General features: G+C 59.0%; 1 protein-coding gene across 5 annotated transcripts in view; it reads right to left on the reverse strand.

The window, feature by feature from the left end:
• KIRREL1 (kirre like nephrin family adhesion molecule 1) overlaps nt 1-12,735 on the reverse strand; it is a 102,240-nt gene that overhangs the window by 17,334 nt on the left and 72,171 nt on the right. For 3 of the 5 annotated variants that reach the window (XM_070076876.2, XM_008264257.5, XM_008264256.5), the window contains exons 2-3: nt 3,494-3,643; nt 1,654-1,803 (exon numbers count right to left, since the gene is read on the reverse strand). In XM_070076876.2, the coding sequence (XP_069932977.2) occupies nt 1,654-1,803; nt 3,494-3,512 (169 nt within the window). In that variant the 5' untranslated portion in view covers nt 3,513-3,643. The remainder of the gene's footprint in view (nt 1-1,653; nt 1,804-3,493; nt 3,644-12,735) is intronic. The other 2 variants (XM_070076877.2, XM_070076875.2) reach the window with 1 other exon arrangement.

Below are 12,735 nucleotides of genomic sequence, written 5' to 3' on the forward strand. Positions count from 1 at the left end.
CATTCTCTCCTCCCCCAAGAAGCCTTTCTTGATTGAGACAGGCCACTGGCCGCCACTCTGAGGCCTCCTCCTGCAGCATCTAGGAGCCTGTTGGATTTTGTTTCTGGGTGTGTCTGTGTGCTGAGGTAGAAGGGAGAAAGGAGAGACATCTATCTGGGCCCCTTGTTAGGATGCGCGCTCTCCTGGGCACACATAAGGAAGAAAAGGGGGGGGGGGTCTCCTGGGCTCCAGTGTGTGGACTCCACACTCCAATGAGGGTGTTGACTAATTCTTGCACTCTAATCCCAATCCTGCTCCTTGCTGATTCCTGCAATTTTAGTCCTACAGAGGAGAAACAAGGCATCCACCAGCCTTGAGTCCTAGTGCTTCAGGGCCTTCACATGCATAGAAATGGGCAGCCCGGTCCCCCAGCCTCCCCTGTCCTGACACTAGACACCAGCCCACACCTCTGCACCTGGCAGTGCCGTCTACAGGGAGCAGCAGGTGGTGCCGTGCCTCCAAGAAAACCTGTGTCCAGGGGCAGGGCCCTCTCAGGGCGGTGGTGCCCACATGGCTGGGGTGCAACAGGTGCCCAGGTCCCCGGGGTCCCTGCAGCTGAAGACTCTTCCTGCTGCACTCAACCTGTCACATGCTCACAGCCTCCTCTCGGACTGCACACTTGCCGGCGTCCATGCTCGCTCAGCTCACCTCCTCCCTCCCTTCTCCCATCCACCCTGAAGGCTTCCCCCACGGCAGTGATTTCGGCCAGAAGGAGGGAAAACAGGGGCAGCAAAACAGATCAAAGGGAGGCGGGAAGACAGGGATGGAGTCGATGACAAAAGAGCAGGCAGAGGATCACGGGTAGAAGAGTTCAGCTGGAGACTTGGAAAGCACAGGAGAGGCAGAGGCACAGCGAGTGACACCGCAGAGCTGGAGGCAGCAGAAAGACCGAGGGAGCCAGGGGGCCGCCGAGCACCAGGCCTGGAGACAGGCAGAGGGGCGAGGGGCAAGGGGCGAGCTGGAGCTGGCCTCATTCCGGTGCTGCATGCTGGAGCTGTCCTCTCATTATGCAAATGGCCCCGGGGGTTACCATAGAGGGACATCTGCTCTGTCCGCCCGCCCGTGGGCTGCTGCCAGGCTCGTGACTTCCAAGAGACAGGCCCTCCCACGGCTGACCAGTCACACAGGACCCCTGCTCCATGCCCGCCCCCCCGCCGCCTGGTCTCAGCCCTCCAGGCCTGCTCCCCCTGTTTTCTGAGGGGGCCCCCAGGTGGAATCTGAGCACTGAGGGAGGCAACCCAGGGAGGAAGGGCTGGAGGCAGTGTGAGCGAGAGACAAGTAGGGAGCTGGTTCTGGAGACTGAGAAAGGGGAGCTCCCTCCCCCGCCACAGCAAGCCTGCCGGCCAGGGAGCTAAGGAAAGGAGAGGCCGGGTCTCCATCACAGCTGTGTGCCTCCCAGTGTGAACGCCCACATCCCCTGCCCACTCTCCTCTACATGCACTTGACTTTGGAAGAAGTTAAAGGAGGAGTTGGGGAGGGGAAACCAGGGAGGTCACGGGGACAGTGGGGGCAGGATGGCGGCCAGAAACAGAGGGAGAAGCTGGGAAGTTAAAGAGGGGATCGGAGAGCCAGAGAGTCAGGGGCTTAGGGCACTGAAGGGCGTTGCGTCATTACTGAGCACGGTGAGTTTGGCCCGCCGGGAGCGCAGGGCGGCCTCCGTGGCCTGGCACTCGTAAGCAGCGTCGTCAGACAGCTCGGCGTCTGTGATCTCCAGGTTGTACTGCCCGGAGTCGGCAGAGCCCACGACCCGGTACCGCGGCCAGGCTGCGGAAACAGAAAGGGCAAAGCCCAGGGTGAGGCCCAGCCTGGGGGCCTCGGCTTGGGGACCACCCTGTGCCCTACCTCTCACCCCCAGGTATAGGCCCACACCCAGCCCGGCCAGCACTCCTCCCTCCGCCCTCTCTGGGGACAGCACGGGCAGGTGAGACCAGGGGGTCCCAGACACAGGCTCTGTGATGTCACAGCCCCCCAACTCTCCCCGCCCCGTGGCGAGCTGGGAGTGATGGAGCAGGAGGGGCGGACCGCAGGGCGAGCAGAAGCAGGGAGATGAGCAGGAGCGGACGAGATCTCCGAAGCTGTTTGCAGACAAATGTCTTTCATAATGATAGGAGAGAAAGGGGAAAAAAAAGGCAGACAGCAGGGAGGAAGGGAGAGGGGGAGAGAGTGTGGGCGCGTGGAAATTAGGGCATCGCAGCGCAGACATGAGCTCACTGGGGGCAGCTCTGTGGGCAGAGGCAGAGAGAAGCGAGGCAGCCTGAGGTCTCGCCCCCACCCACACGGGAGGGACAAGCGAGGCAGGGTCCTGCCAGCTCCCTGCTGCAGCCCCCTTCTGGGCCCCGTGCCTCTGGCCCTCTCCCATTTGGCCTCCCTTGTCCCCCTCCCTCCTCCTCCCCCGTCCCCCGCCATCAGCTCCCTCCCATTGTCTCCCTGTGTCCAGAGACTATCGATTCTTCTCACTCCATATCCATCGATCTCTCCCTCTCCTAGTTCCTCTCTCTATCATCAATACCTCCACCAGGCCCGTCTCCTTCCTTCATACAGAGGGCTCTCTGTTACCTGTGCAAACCTACGGAGCCCGTAGCAAATAGCCTGCATCCCCTCAATAGCAGGAATAAAAATATACAGCCCCCTTCCCGCCACACCTGCACCACTGCAGTGCTTCGCAGCCGTGTGCTTCCCGGTTCATCATGTCTCACTGGGCCCAAGATCCACCAATGAACTCCTATACAGCCAGGCCTGGTTCCCAGGTCAGTAATCCCAGGCTCAGAGAGGCCAAGTGGCTTTCCTCAGGCCGCCCAGCTGGCAGGCGGCAGAGGCGGGGCTAGAACCCAGGTGTCCTGACTTCCTGCCCACTCTGCCGGAGGCTTTCCAAGTACTTGCTTTAGGAGGTCGGTTTGTTTTCTGTTTCTGACTGAATCGCTGGGTTTTCTTCAGTGCCAGCTCCACAGTTGATGCTCAGTAAATGCTTATTAAATGAGTGAATAAGCAAATAAGCGCTCAGGCCGATATCAGACTGAGCTTTTGGCCTCTGAGCAGGTGTCGCCCCGGCAGGGGGAGGACAGAGGCCGGAGCAGAGCCCGTGGGACACAAGCTCTTGCAGAACATAGAAGGTGCCTGTGCCCTGTGCCCTCCCCAACGCCTGCAGGGGGCTGCCGGCTCCCAGGCCCTCCTCCTTGACCCCCGCCTGCCTGTAGGAACCCTCACAGTGTCTATCTCTCGTCTGAAGCTTTCTTCGTAAAGGTCTCTTGGTTTCCCTTCATCTCCTGGGCTCTGAGTTCTCAAGTCAGTCCACGGGGCAGGAAAGCGGTAGAGACAGCTCAGGACAGGGAGGGAAGAAGGAAGGCGGTGGGGAAACCAAGGGATGCTGAGTCCAGGAGTCCGTGCCGGGAGTGGGAGGAAGGGGACGAGCGTCCAACAGCCTGGGTGCTGGGGTGGCCGGGCAGCCCCGACTCACCTTTGAGGCCCTGGCCCATGCCCAGAGCCAGTCCGTCCTTGGTCCATTGCACGATCCCAGAGTAGTTGAGCAGCACGCAGGGCAGCACAGCCCGCTGTCCGGCCACCACGGTCTGGTCGGCTGGCTCCTGGCTGAAGCGGGTCTGGGTCCCTGGCAAAGCCAAAGCCGGCACTGGGTCAGGAGATGAGTGAGAAGAGGGGCTCCACGGAGAGGCCACCCCTCCCAGGCTCTCACCCCCAGCCTGCAAGGGGTGGGAGGGGAGACGGCCCCTGCCCCACTTCAGCCCCAACCCCTGCCCTCTAAACCTTTAGCTCGTTCCTCCCTCCACCACCCAGGGGAATGGGTTCCAGCAGCTGAAGTGCTTAGCAGTCAGGGAAAGTGGTGCAGTGTTACGTAAAGGCTTAGAGATGGGGCCAGTGCAAGCCTCTCATTTCACAAAGGAGGACACGGGGATCCACGGAGAAGACGAGGAACTTCCCAAGGGCAGGGCTCCGCTTAGGGCCTGAGCCATCCTGCCGTCTCACCCCCACACCCAGGCGTTCCTAACAGTGGCTGCTGGTGATGCTGCTCAGGACTGAAACGCACACACATGAAAGTGCCATGGCCCCTAGCTGGACACGCATCATGTGAGCCAACGAGAGGTAGCACCAGTTTGCATCTACACCAGGACGCTCCCCCATGGAGCATCCGGAAGGTGCACAAGGGCAAAGTCCGTGGGACAGGCATGTCCAACGTCCACATGGCTAACAAGCTTCCAAGGTGGGGACAGTATCCATAACAGAAGTGCTCTTAGTCCACGCACGTCCTGGCACGCTGGCCCTGCTCCAAGTGTTACCCCTTGTTCCCAAGTGCATGGGTGTGCATGCACTGACACACCTGCACACACGCGGCCTGCTGCACGGCGGGAGCTGAGGCCGTGTGACTTTGTTCCACTCTCCCCCATGGCTGTGAGCTACACATGGCTGCCCGGCTGGCAGCTCAGCCCGGGAGCATTTGATTAGAGAACTGCAGAGTAATTGCCTTTAATTGTGGAGCCTAAATGGAGCAGGGAATTGGATTGCGGCTTCTTCTCCCCCACCGCTCCCACCCACCCACACCAACCATCACTGGTCGGCTCCAGTGGTGGGGCAGCCTGGGCACTGTGCAGAGCTGGGGAGCTGCAGGTCTCCAGCCTGGGGAAAGGCGAGGAAGGGAGATAGGACGGGGGAGATGGTGGAGACGGGGGGCTTCCTTGCTATGCCTCCAGTGAATCACACCAAGGTAACCAGAGTCAGTTCCCCCCCAGGACTCAGGGGCTGTTCCCCCTTCTTCCCCTCCCAGCTCCTAAGCAGAGGCCACAGTCCCCAAATCTAATCATTTCCAAACCCAGCTTCCCCAAACGTCTCTGACCTGCCATCACCCGTGTGTAGGCCAACATAATTCAACCCTTCCCATCCCAAGACTTCCCTCTAACCACAGCAGAGGCTGGGTCCTGGTTGCATGCCCTCCCTTCTTTTTTTTTTTTTTTTTTCCCTTCAGCCCCACTTTTTCCTTGCTTCCCAAACCTGTCTCCTGCTCCCCTCTTCCAGAAAGTCCTCCTAGACTAATTCCTGGGCCCCTTGGGCCCCATCACTAAGCCGTGCTTTCACAGCTCTATTCACACGGTCTCCAGTCTCGAATCATCAGGGCTTACACCCATATTTTTCTTTGCTAGGAGAGGGCAGCAGGTGGGGCAGAGGGGGCAGGGCCGCTGCTCTGTCGCTTCCCCTGGAATGAGACCCTCTCCTCTGGCTGGATCTCTCTGGACCCTGACATCCATCCACGCTGGCTGCTGCACACAAAGGGGGCTGAGAAAGAGGCAGCAGGGGCCAGGAGTGGACTGATGGCCAGACAGGATACACTGGGAGGCAGGCAGCTTCTCCACCCTGGCCCAGAGTGCCGACTCAGCGCTTTGGGTCTGCAGGGGGTCAGGATTTTAGAAACCAGGACCCACTGTCATCCTCTGTGAATGGTTCCCCAATTCTGCTGACCTGACTTCCCAAGAAGGAAAGGGTAAGGCTCACCCACATTCTGAGGGATTAGGGTGGCAGGTGCTGAGATCCTGGGGGAGGAGAGGGTCAGGTGAGCAGCCGGCATTATTAATTCAGGCATTGCCCTCATTATTATTCAAATTTATTCATATCCTTGGCGCATTTCTCTAGTGCAGCTACATGCTGCAAACCCTCCACACTCACATTTCTCCTTCCCCCGGCCCCCCCGAGCCCAAGTCAAGGGCTTGAGAGTAGGGTGGCCTGCGAGCCCTGGCTCAGAGATGGAATTCCTATCCACAGCGTCCCTGCATGGAGCCTCTTGGTGAAGTCTCGAGAGTACAGTGAGCAGCTGGTTCCCCGTCCACTCGGAGTGCAAGGCCACTGACCCTGCGGCAGGATGGGGGTGGGCAGCATGGGGCGTCACAGTCTGCAGAGTGAAGAGCGCTGTGACCTTGGACTTGCTACTTCCTCCTCAGGGCCTCTGCGCGCACCTGCACCGTGACAAGTCTGGACTAAGGCCTGCAAAGATCCCTGTATGCTTAAATGTTTTTTAAAAAAAGATTTATTTATTTGAAGGACAAAGAGAGCAAGAAGAGGAGGAGAGAGAGAGAGAGAGGAGAGACCGAGATTTCCCATCTCCTGGCTCACACCCCAAAATGCCCACAATGGCCAGGGCTGGGCCAGGCCAAAGCCAGGAGCCAGGAACTCCATCGTGTTCTCCCACCTGGGTGGCAGGAACCCCAGGTGCCTCCCAGGTGCATTAGCAGGGAGCTGGATCAGAGACCCAGAGCAGCCAGGACTCCAACCAGGCACTCCGACAGGGGATGTGGGTGTCCCAGGCAGTGGCTTATCCCACTGCTCCACCATGCTTGCCCCTACACTCAAGTACTAGGGGCATCAGTTTCAGAGACAAAGGTTCACACTGTGCCTCTGCAGCTTCCGGAGTGACCTTGGCCAAGTGACAGGCCCTCTAAGCTTCATTTTTCTTCTTCATACATGGAAGAATGGGACGGGGGGAGCTGCATGCCTGAGATAGCCCCGTGTACATTCCCACTAAATGGAAGCTGGGGTCGTTATTTATACTCAGGGGTGTCTGTCTGGGGACTTTGGGGTAAAACTTTATCTAGGTGTAGGCCTGGTTGAAGTAGCTTAGTTCAGAGACAGGAGGATGGAGGCGATGTCCCTGCCGAGGGGTCTGGAGTAGCGGGGCGATGGAGGGGTCCTGGGGAAGGCAGTCTAGATCCTGGGCCTGCAAAAGCCACAGGCATTGTGTCCTGCTTCCAAATCAGCCCCCTGAAGCCAGGACAACATCCGAGATGGAGTCCGGATGCCCGGGGCTGTGCCAACATGGCTCCCGATTAGGGAAAAGCCCCAAGTCTGCCCTCACCAATGCCCATTCTCTTTCTTTACTCTCTAAGAGCACCTGTCTCTCCTCAGGCCCTTGTGCAGGCCTTTCGCTGGGGCTAGGGGAACCATACTGCTCCCTTACCTCCTTTGGGATTCAAACAGTCACCTCCTCTGGGAAGTCTTCCATGGTTGACCTGCACTTCCTCAAAGCCCTTTGGGACTCATTTCTCACTTCTGATGTGGTAGCAATGACACCACACCGGCCTCACGGCTCCCATGCCCGGCACCAGCAGTGACTCCTTGAGGCTGGACCATGCACTCACAGCCCACAACCCACCACCTGGCACAGGTGTTCCGAATGAGTGTTGAATGACAGACCAGGAGTGAGCAAATGCTGGGGTCAACAGTCCTGCCTTGTGAAAGCCCCCCCGAGAAAGGGAGGTAGAGTTCCACCCCCCACAGACTTCAGCAGTGGGAGAGGCAGGGCAGGAGGCTGAAGGGCTTGGGAGTTCTCGGTCCCAGCAGAGGAGAGCTGTGCTGGGGCAGAACTGGGTGCACTTCTGGGCTCAGGCAGGCGCTGACGCGGTGCTGGGGGGCAGAGGAGAGCTGCAAGGTGAGCAGAGAGGTGCAGGAGCGCAAGAGCTTCGGCAGAAGCAGTGCCCTGACTGCGTGACAAAGGAAAGGAGTGGGGGAGACTCTGGTGTGTCCTTGACAATCAGGAAGCCTAGCAAGTGGCACACACGTGACTGAGCAGGCACGAGCCTCCAGGGCCGGGGAACCTGGCCCCCCCAACCACTCAGCCGCATGGCAGACCTGTCCTGAGCTGGGAGTGAGACTTCAGTCCCATACCTGTGCCTGCACCCACTTCCAGGAAATAAAACCTGCACCAGACAGAAATGCAGAGGACTCGCTCCCTGCAGAGTGAGCAGCTAGGTGGGAGGGGAACCAGGAAGTGGACACAGAGCAGTGTCCCACCGCTGTATCCGCCGAGAGCTTGCCTCTGGGACCAGTCCATTCTGCATGTGTTCCTAAGTGAATTCCCACCTGCTTTGATCTAACCCCTCCTGGGCTTCAGACCCCAACAGAGATGTAGTGAACTCTTAAGCAGCTGATGAGAAGCGGACAGGAAAGAACGGGCTGTCTACACACCTGCAAGGGCGTGCACGCACGTACACACACACAGAGGGCGCTGAGAAATACAAACAAGACTGATGCTCCCAGAGAGGCAGCGGCAGAGTGAAGGAGACCAGCCAGGGGAGCAGGAAGCCCAGGGGAGATCTGGGTTAGGAAGAGCCCAGGATGGAAGAGACACAGACTGGGGCCAGCAGGGGTCCAGGAAGAGAAGCACCAGGGCAGACCAAGAGAGACAGTGCCCATGCACTAGCAGAGACCCAGGCCGAGAGACTGAGAGAGACTGAGAGGGGGGGTCGCTCCAGGGTTGGCGCCCCATCCCACCAGAACAGGTTCCTAGGAGGCTGAGGCTGGTGGATGGCTGATAAGGTGAACAAAGCATGGGTGCGGGGAGCAGAGAGGCCCTGGTGGGGAGCAAGGGTGCAGCCGGGCACAGCACGGGCTCGGGCTGTGCTTCCCGCCGAAGTGCTTCGAGATGGCAGCTGGGGGAAACCCAGCACCCCGCCAGGAATCCCGCCCTCCCGTCTCCCACCGCAGTGTGTGGGCTGCAGGCTACAGCGCTCCTCACACCTCTGCTGGATTAAAAGTTACTCCCTTGTGTGTCTGTCTCCCCCACTCTCCAGGGAGCCCTTGAGAACAGAGAGATGCTTCGGTTTACTTTTCTTGTCCCTGCAACCCCAGCGACGTTCATTAGTAATAAATACCTCCAGTCACAAGATGCGACCTGGAGCCAGGAGCGAGGCCGACCCTTGGCGGGCTCTGTTTGCAACATTCTGGTCCCTCCGCGGTGGCACTCCACAGGGGAAAGAAGGCTCTGGGTGCTTAAGGCCTGGCCACCGAATGGTAGAGACACGGCCTGGACTAGGGTGGCTCAGGCACCACCACCCTGCTCCTGCCGGCACAGGTGCAGGAGTGTCCAGGGAGAGCCACTCTCTGCCCTGTGGGGAATTCTTGGTCTCTAAGTCCTGCCCTTGTGATCTCCAGTGGACAGCACAGATACACATCTTCATCCCGTTTACCCCTTGGGAGGGCAGTGCTCCCAACACCTGGGACTGGCCCTGCACGAGGGGCAGAGTGGCACTCAAAGCCTCCAGAGATGTTTCACTGACTCCCAAAACGCCAGCCGTTAAGTCACCAATGGCCACCAGTAGGGGTGGCAGAACTGTAGACGGCCCCTGGTAACAAAGTGCCAGTGACTCTGCTGAACATCCCGCTGACGGGACATCACTGTGGGCACACTGCCCGCAGTGAGGCAGGCAGGATTAGCATCCTCAGTGGGGAAGCTACAGCTCAGAGACACCAAGCATCGGCCCTTGGGTCACACAGCTGCTAAGTTAATCTGACCCAGTAAGTGCAGCCAGGGTCCAGAACACCTGGCACCCCCTAGAATACCATCTCATCAGCCTGGCTATGCTGCCTTCTCGTGGGCTCTTGCAGCTCAAACTCTGGCCATCGCTCAGGCCTGTCCTCTTGATACTATCCTTCACCTGGGGCGTGCTCTCCTCTGTCCTAGCATCCCACCTGACTTTCTCATCACCGATGTTCCTGGGGCTGCCAGCCTCTAGTTCCTCTCTGCTTTACGCACTGGGGTCGGGACGCATCTCCCACTCCCGCTGGGTCTGGGGAGCCACCACGAAGTGACCTCTGCCCCCACCGCAGGGGCCCTTGCATATGCTCACACACCCCCAGCACTCACGCACTGCACTGTCACACACAAGCACGCGCATTCTCAGAGACGCGCGCACACACACTCCTGGCACCTCTGCATTCTATCTGCATTTGCACCCGTGGGTGCCTGTCTGCTCCTGTGTCCCGGTGCAGGGACCCTGGAGGTCCTATTCCCACAGATGGCCTGGCAGGCCTGCCCGGAGCCAGAGAGGGAGTGGGGCCAAGCACAGGAGAAGCCAGGGAGCGGGTGCAGGGGAGGGGATGTGGAGGCTGGGCCCTGTCTCCCCGGATTCATCAAACGAGCAGTAATGAACCCCCTGGGCCGGAGCAGTCCCCGCGCTCTGCACTCCAGATCTCGGCTGGTTCAAAGGGAAGCCTTTGATTCGCACCGACAGCTTTCAGATGGAACTGAATCTCTCCACACTCCACGCTCCCTCCCTCTCTGCTCTCAGGACTTGGCTCTCCCACCCCCACTGGACTCTCTCCCCCCACCTCAGCCATTCCCTTCCTGATGTATGAAAAATACAACAGCCAGACAGGCGTCCTCACGTTGGATTTCAATTCTCTGGGCTGGGCCAGCAAAGAGGGAAAGAGAGAAGAGAGGGAGAGATTGGTACTTTTGATAGTGGAAGAGAGAAAGCAGAGGAGGGGGAGGAGGGCAAAGAGAGGCAGAGACTGGCAAGGGGGGAGAGAAAGAGAGAGAGAGAAAGAGAGAGAGTGCTGGGCTGGGGCTGTGCGGTGAGGCATGGAAGATGGAATTCCTAGCCTGGCCAAGGCCAGAGCAGACAGGGGCTGACCCCCACTCCAGATGTGCCTGGGAGACAAGCTTTGTGCTCACCCATCTGCTTGGGTCCAAGGAAACTACTGACTTTGCCTTTTTAAAAGCTTATTAAAATATTCTTACAATTTTGTTTATCTTTGTTTATTTGAAACGTAGACAGTCAGAAACAGAGAGAGGGATATCTTCCATCTGCTATTTCACCCCCGAAATGACCACAATGGCAGGGCCCTAGCCAGAAACTCAGTTCAGGTGGCCCATGCAGGTGGCAGGGCCCCATGTACCTCAGCCACCACCTGCTGCCTCCCAGGGTGTGCATCTGCAGGAAGCTAGGATGGGGAGAGCAGTCTGGACTTGAACCCAGGCACTCTGACATGGGATGACGGTGTCCAAAGCAGGGTCTCAAGCTCTGTGGCAAACGCCCCCGCTCCCGTTGATTGTGCCTTGTACAGAGTCCAGCCCAGACTGCTAAAATGTCACCGTGACTGTGTGCTAACTGACTTGGGCAACTGCAGACCCCTCCTCTGACCGATGAGTCCTCAGGGGGTCAGAAGCCTCCTCTGACTTAGGGGAGTGACCGTGGGTGGATGTCCAGTGATAGGAAATGACAAGCTGCACCCCCCAAAATACCATCCCTCCCCCTGCCCCCTGAAGCCCACCAAAGCCTCTGTCTCCATTTCACAGGCGATGTGAAGGAGACACACTGAATGGCTGGAGCCTCAGCGCCTCATTCAACCACCTTCTCCTCCTGCCCACTTTCCGTCCTTTGCCATCCCAGGAAGCCAGGCCACAGGCAGAGCAACCAGTCTCTCCTCCTCCACCCCTTCCTGCCTGGCCACAACCACCCCAACGCCCATCTCAAAGGCTGGGGTATGGCAGCGACAGCCAAAGGGAACTCTTTCCAAGGACCAGATGGCATTTTACAAGTGGCCACAGCCTGGCCTGCTTTCCTTACATGTGAGCAGGCCCCAGGGCCTGGCTGATGCTCACAGCAACAGGGCAAGTGGGCTCACTGGTGTGGGCTGGCGATACGAAATGACCCAAAGAGGCAGGAGCAGAGCCCTGAGAGAGGCCAGGGACGGGCCCAGCATGGCCGTGCCAAGAAGAGGCTGAAGCCCTCTGGGCCGTAAACCTGGAGCTGTGCGTGCGCCTGTTCCTGGCTCTGCCCCCAACCAGCTGTGTGACTTTGGGGAAATCATGTCCCTTCTCTGGGTTTCAGGAGGCAGTTCCGATGTTCTAAGACTCTTCCCATGCCTCCTGCTATCCCGGGGCCTCAGCCAAACCTTGACGACTCAGTCCCGTGCCAGTACCTCCTAAACTGGCAAGGGAAGCTGTGCATGTGGGGCCCGACGTGGCATTTCCTCTCCAGCAGGGGTGTAGATGGAGGGCTGTGGGTTGAGGCAGTGGCAGAGAGGACCCAGACAGGCATCCAGCACAGAAGAGAGGCTGTCCTTTCTTCTCCCCCATACAGAATTTCCTAACAGCGTTCTGTCCACTCTTTCCAGTGGGCTCAGAGTGGGCGGTCAGAGCAGAAAAGGGCTGGCCAGCCAGGGACCAGGACCAGGAAGGGACCTGCCAGCCCAGGCTGATTCACAAGGACTCTGAGCTCCAACTGAAAGAGCCTGGCAGGTGTGGCTGGAAACTCTCCCATCTGCCCCATTTGGGCCTCTAGCCCTGAGGCACCTGGGCCAGACCAGCTCTGACAACTTTATGCAAATGTGCGCTGGCAGGGGGCTCTGGAAGGTCTTCCTGGGAAGGACAATGACGTGGGGAGCCCAAGTGGGGTTGGCTGTGGCAGGTATGACAGGCGGGAGCAGGGCTAGCGGATGGTTCTGCGCAACAATCGAATTCCATCTGGCTTTGGTGGGAAGGGCAGGGGGGTGGGGGAGAAAGAAGGCAGGTGGCAGGCAAGGACTTAGCTCAGATGGGAGACAGACGCGAAGAGGAAAGAGCAAAAGACAGATACAGAGGCAAGGAGGAGAGCGACCAGAAACTAGGGCAGAGCCAGAGGAGGCTGCAAGAGATGAGGGGAGGCACCGGGAGCTGGCAAGGGAAGGCAGGGGACGGAAGGCGGAGCCTCTGCCCTCCACCCGACCCAGGCTCCACCTCCACCTTCCTCCGAGCCCCAGCAGCAAATGCCAGGGTCCCAAACACCAGGGTCCCCCGCAGCCCTAGAGTCCACAGGCAGGGGTGGTGCGGGGGGAGGGGATAAATGGGGACAGGACACTGAGAGAGCAGCAGCATTATGCAAAGATGAAACACAAACACAGAGAAGGATGGGAAGGAAGAGTGGCAGACAGAGAATAGCA

This window comes from Oryctolagus cuniculus, chromosome 7, assembly GCF_051225735.1.
Source record: "Oryctolagus cuniculus isolate XC-2025 breed Fujian yellow rabbit chromosome 7, ASM5122573v1, whole genome shotgun sequence".
Lineage (NCBI taxonomy): Eukaryota > Metazoa > Chordata > Mammalia > Lagomorpha > Leporidae > Oryctolagus > Oryctolagus cuniculus.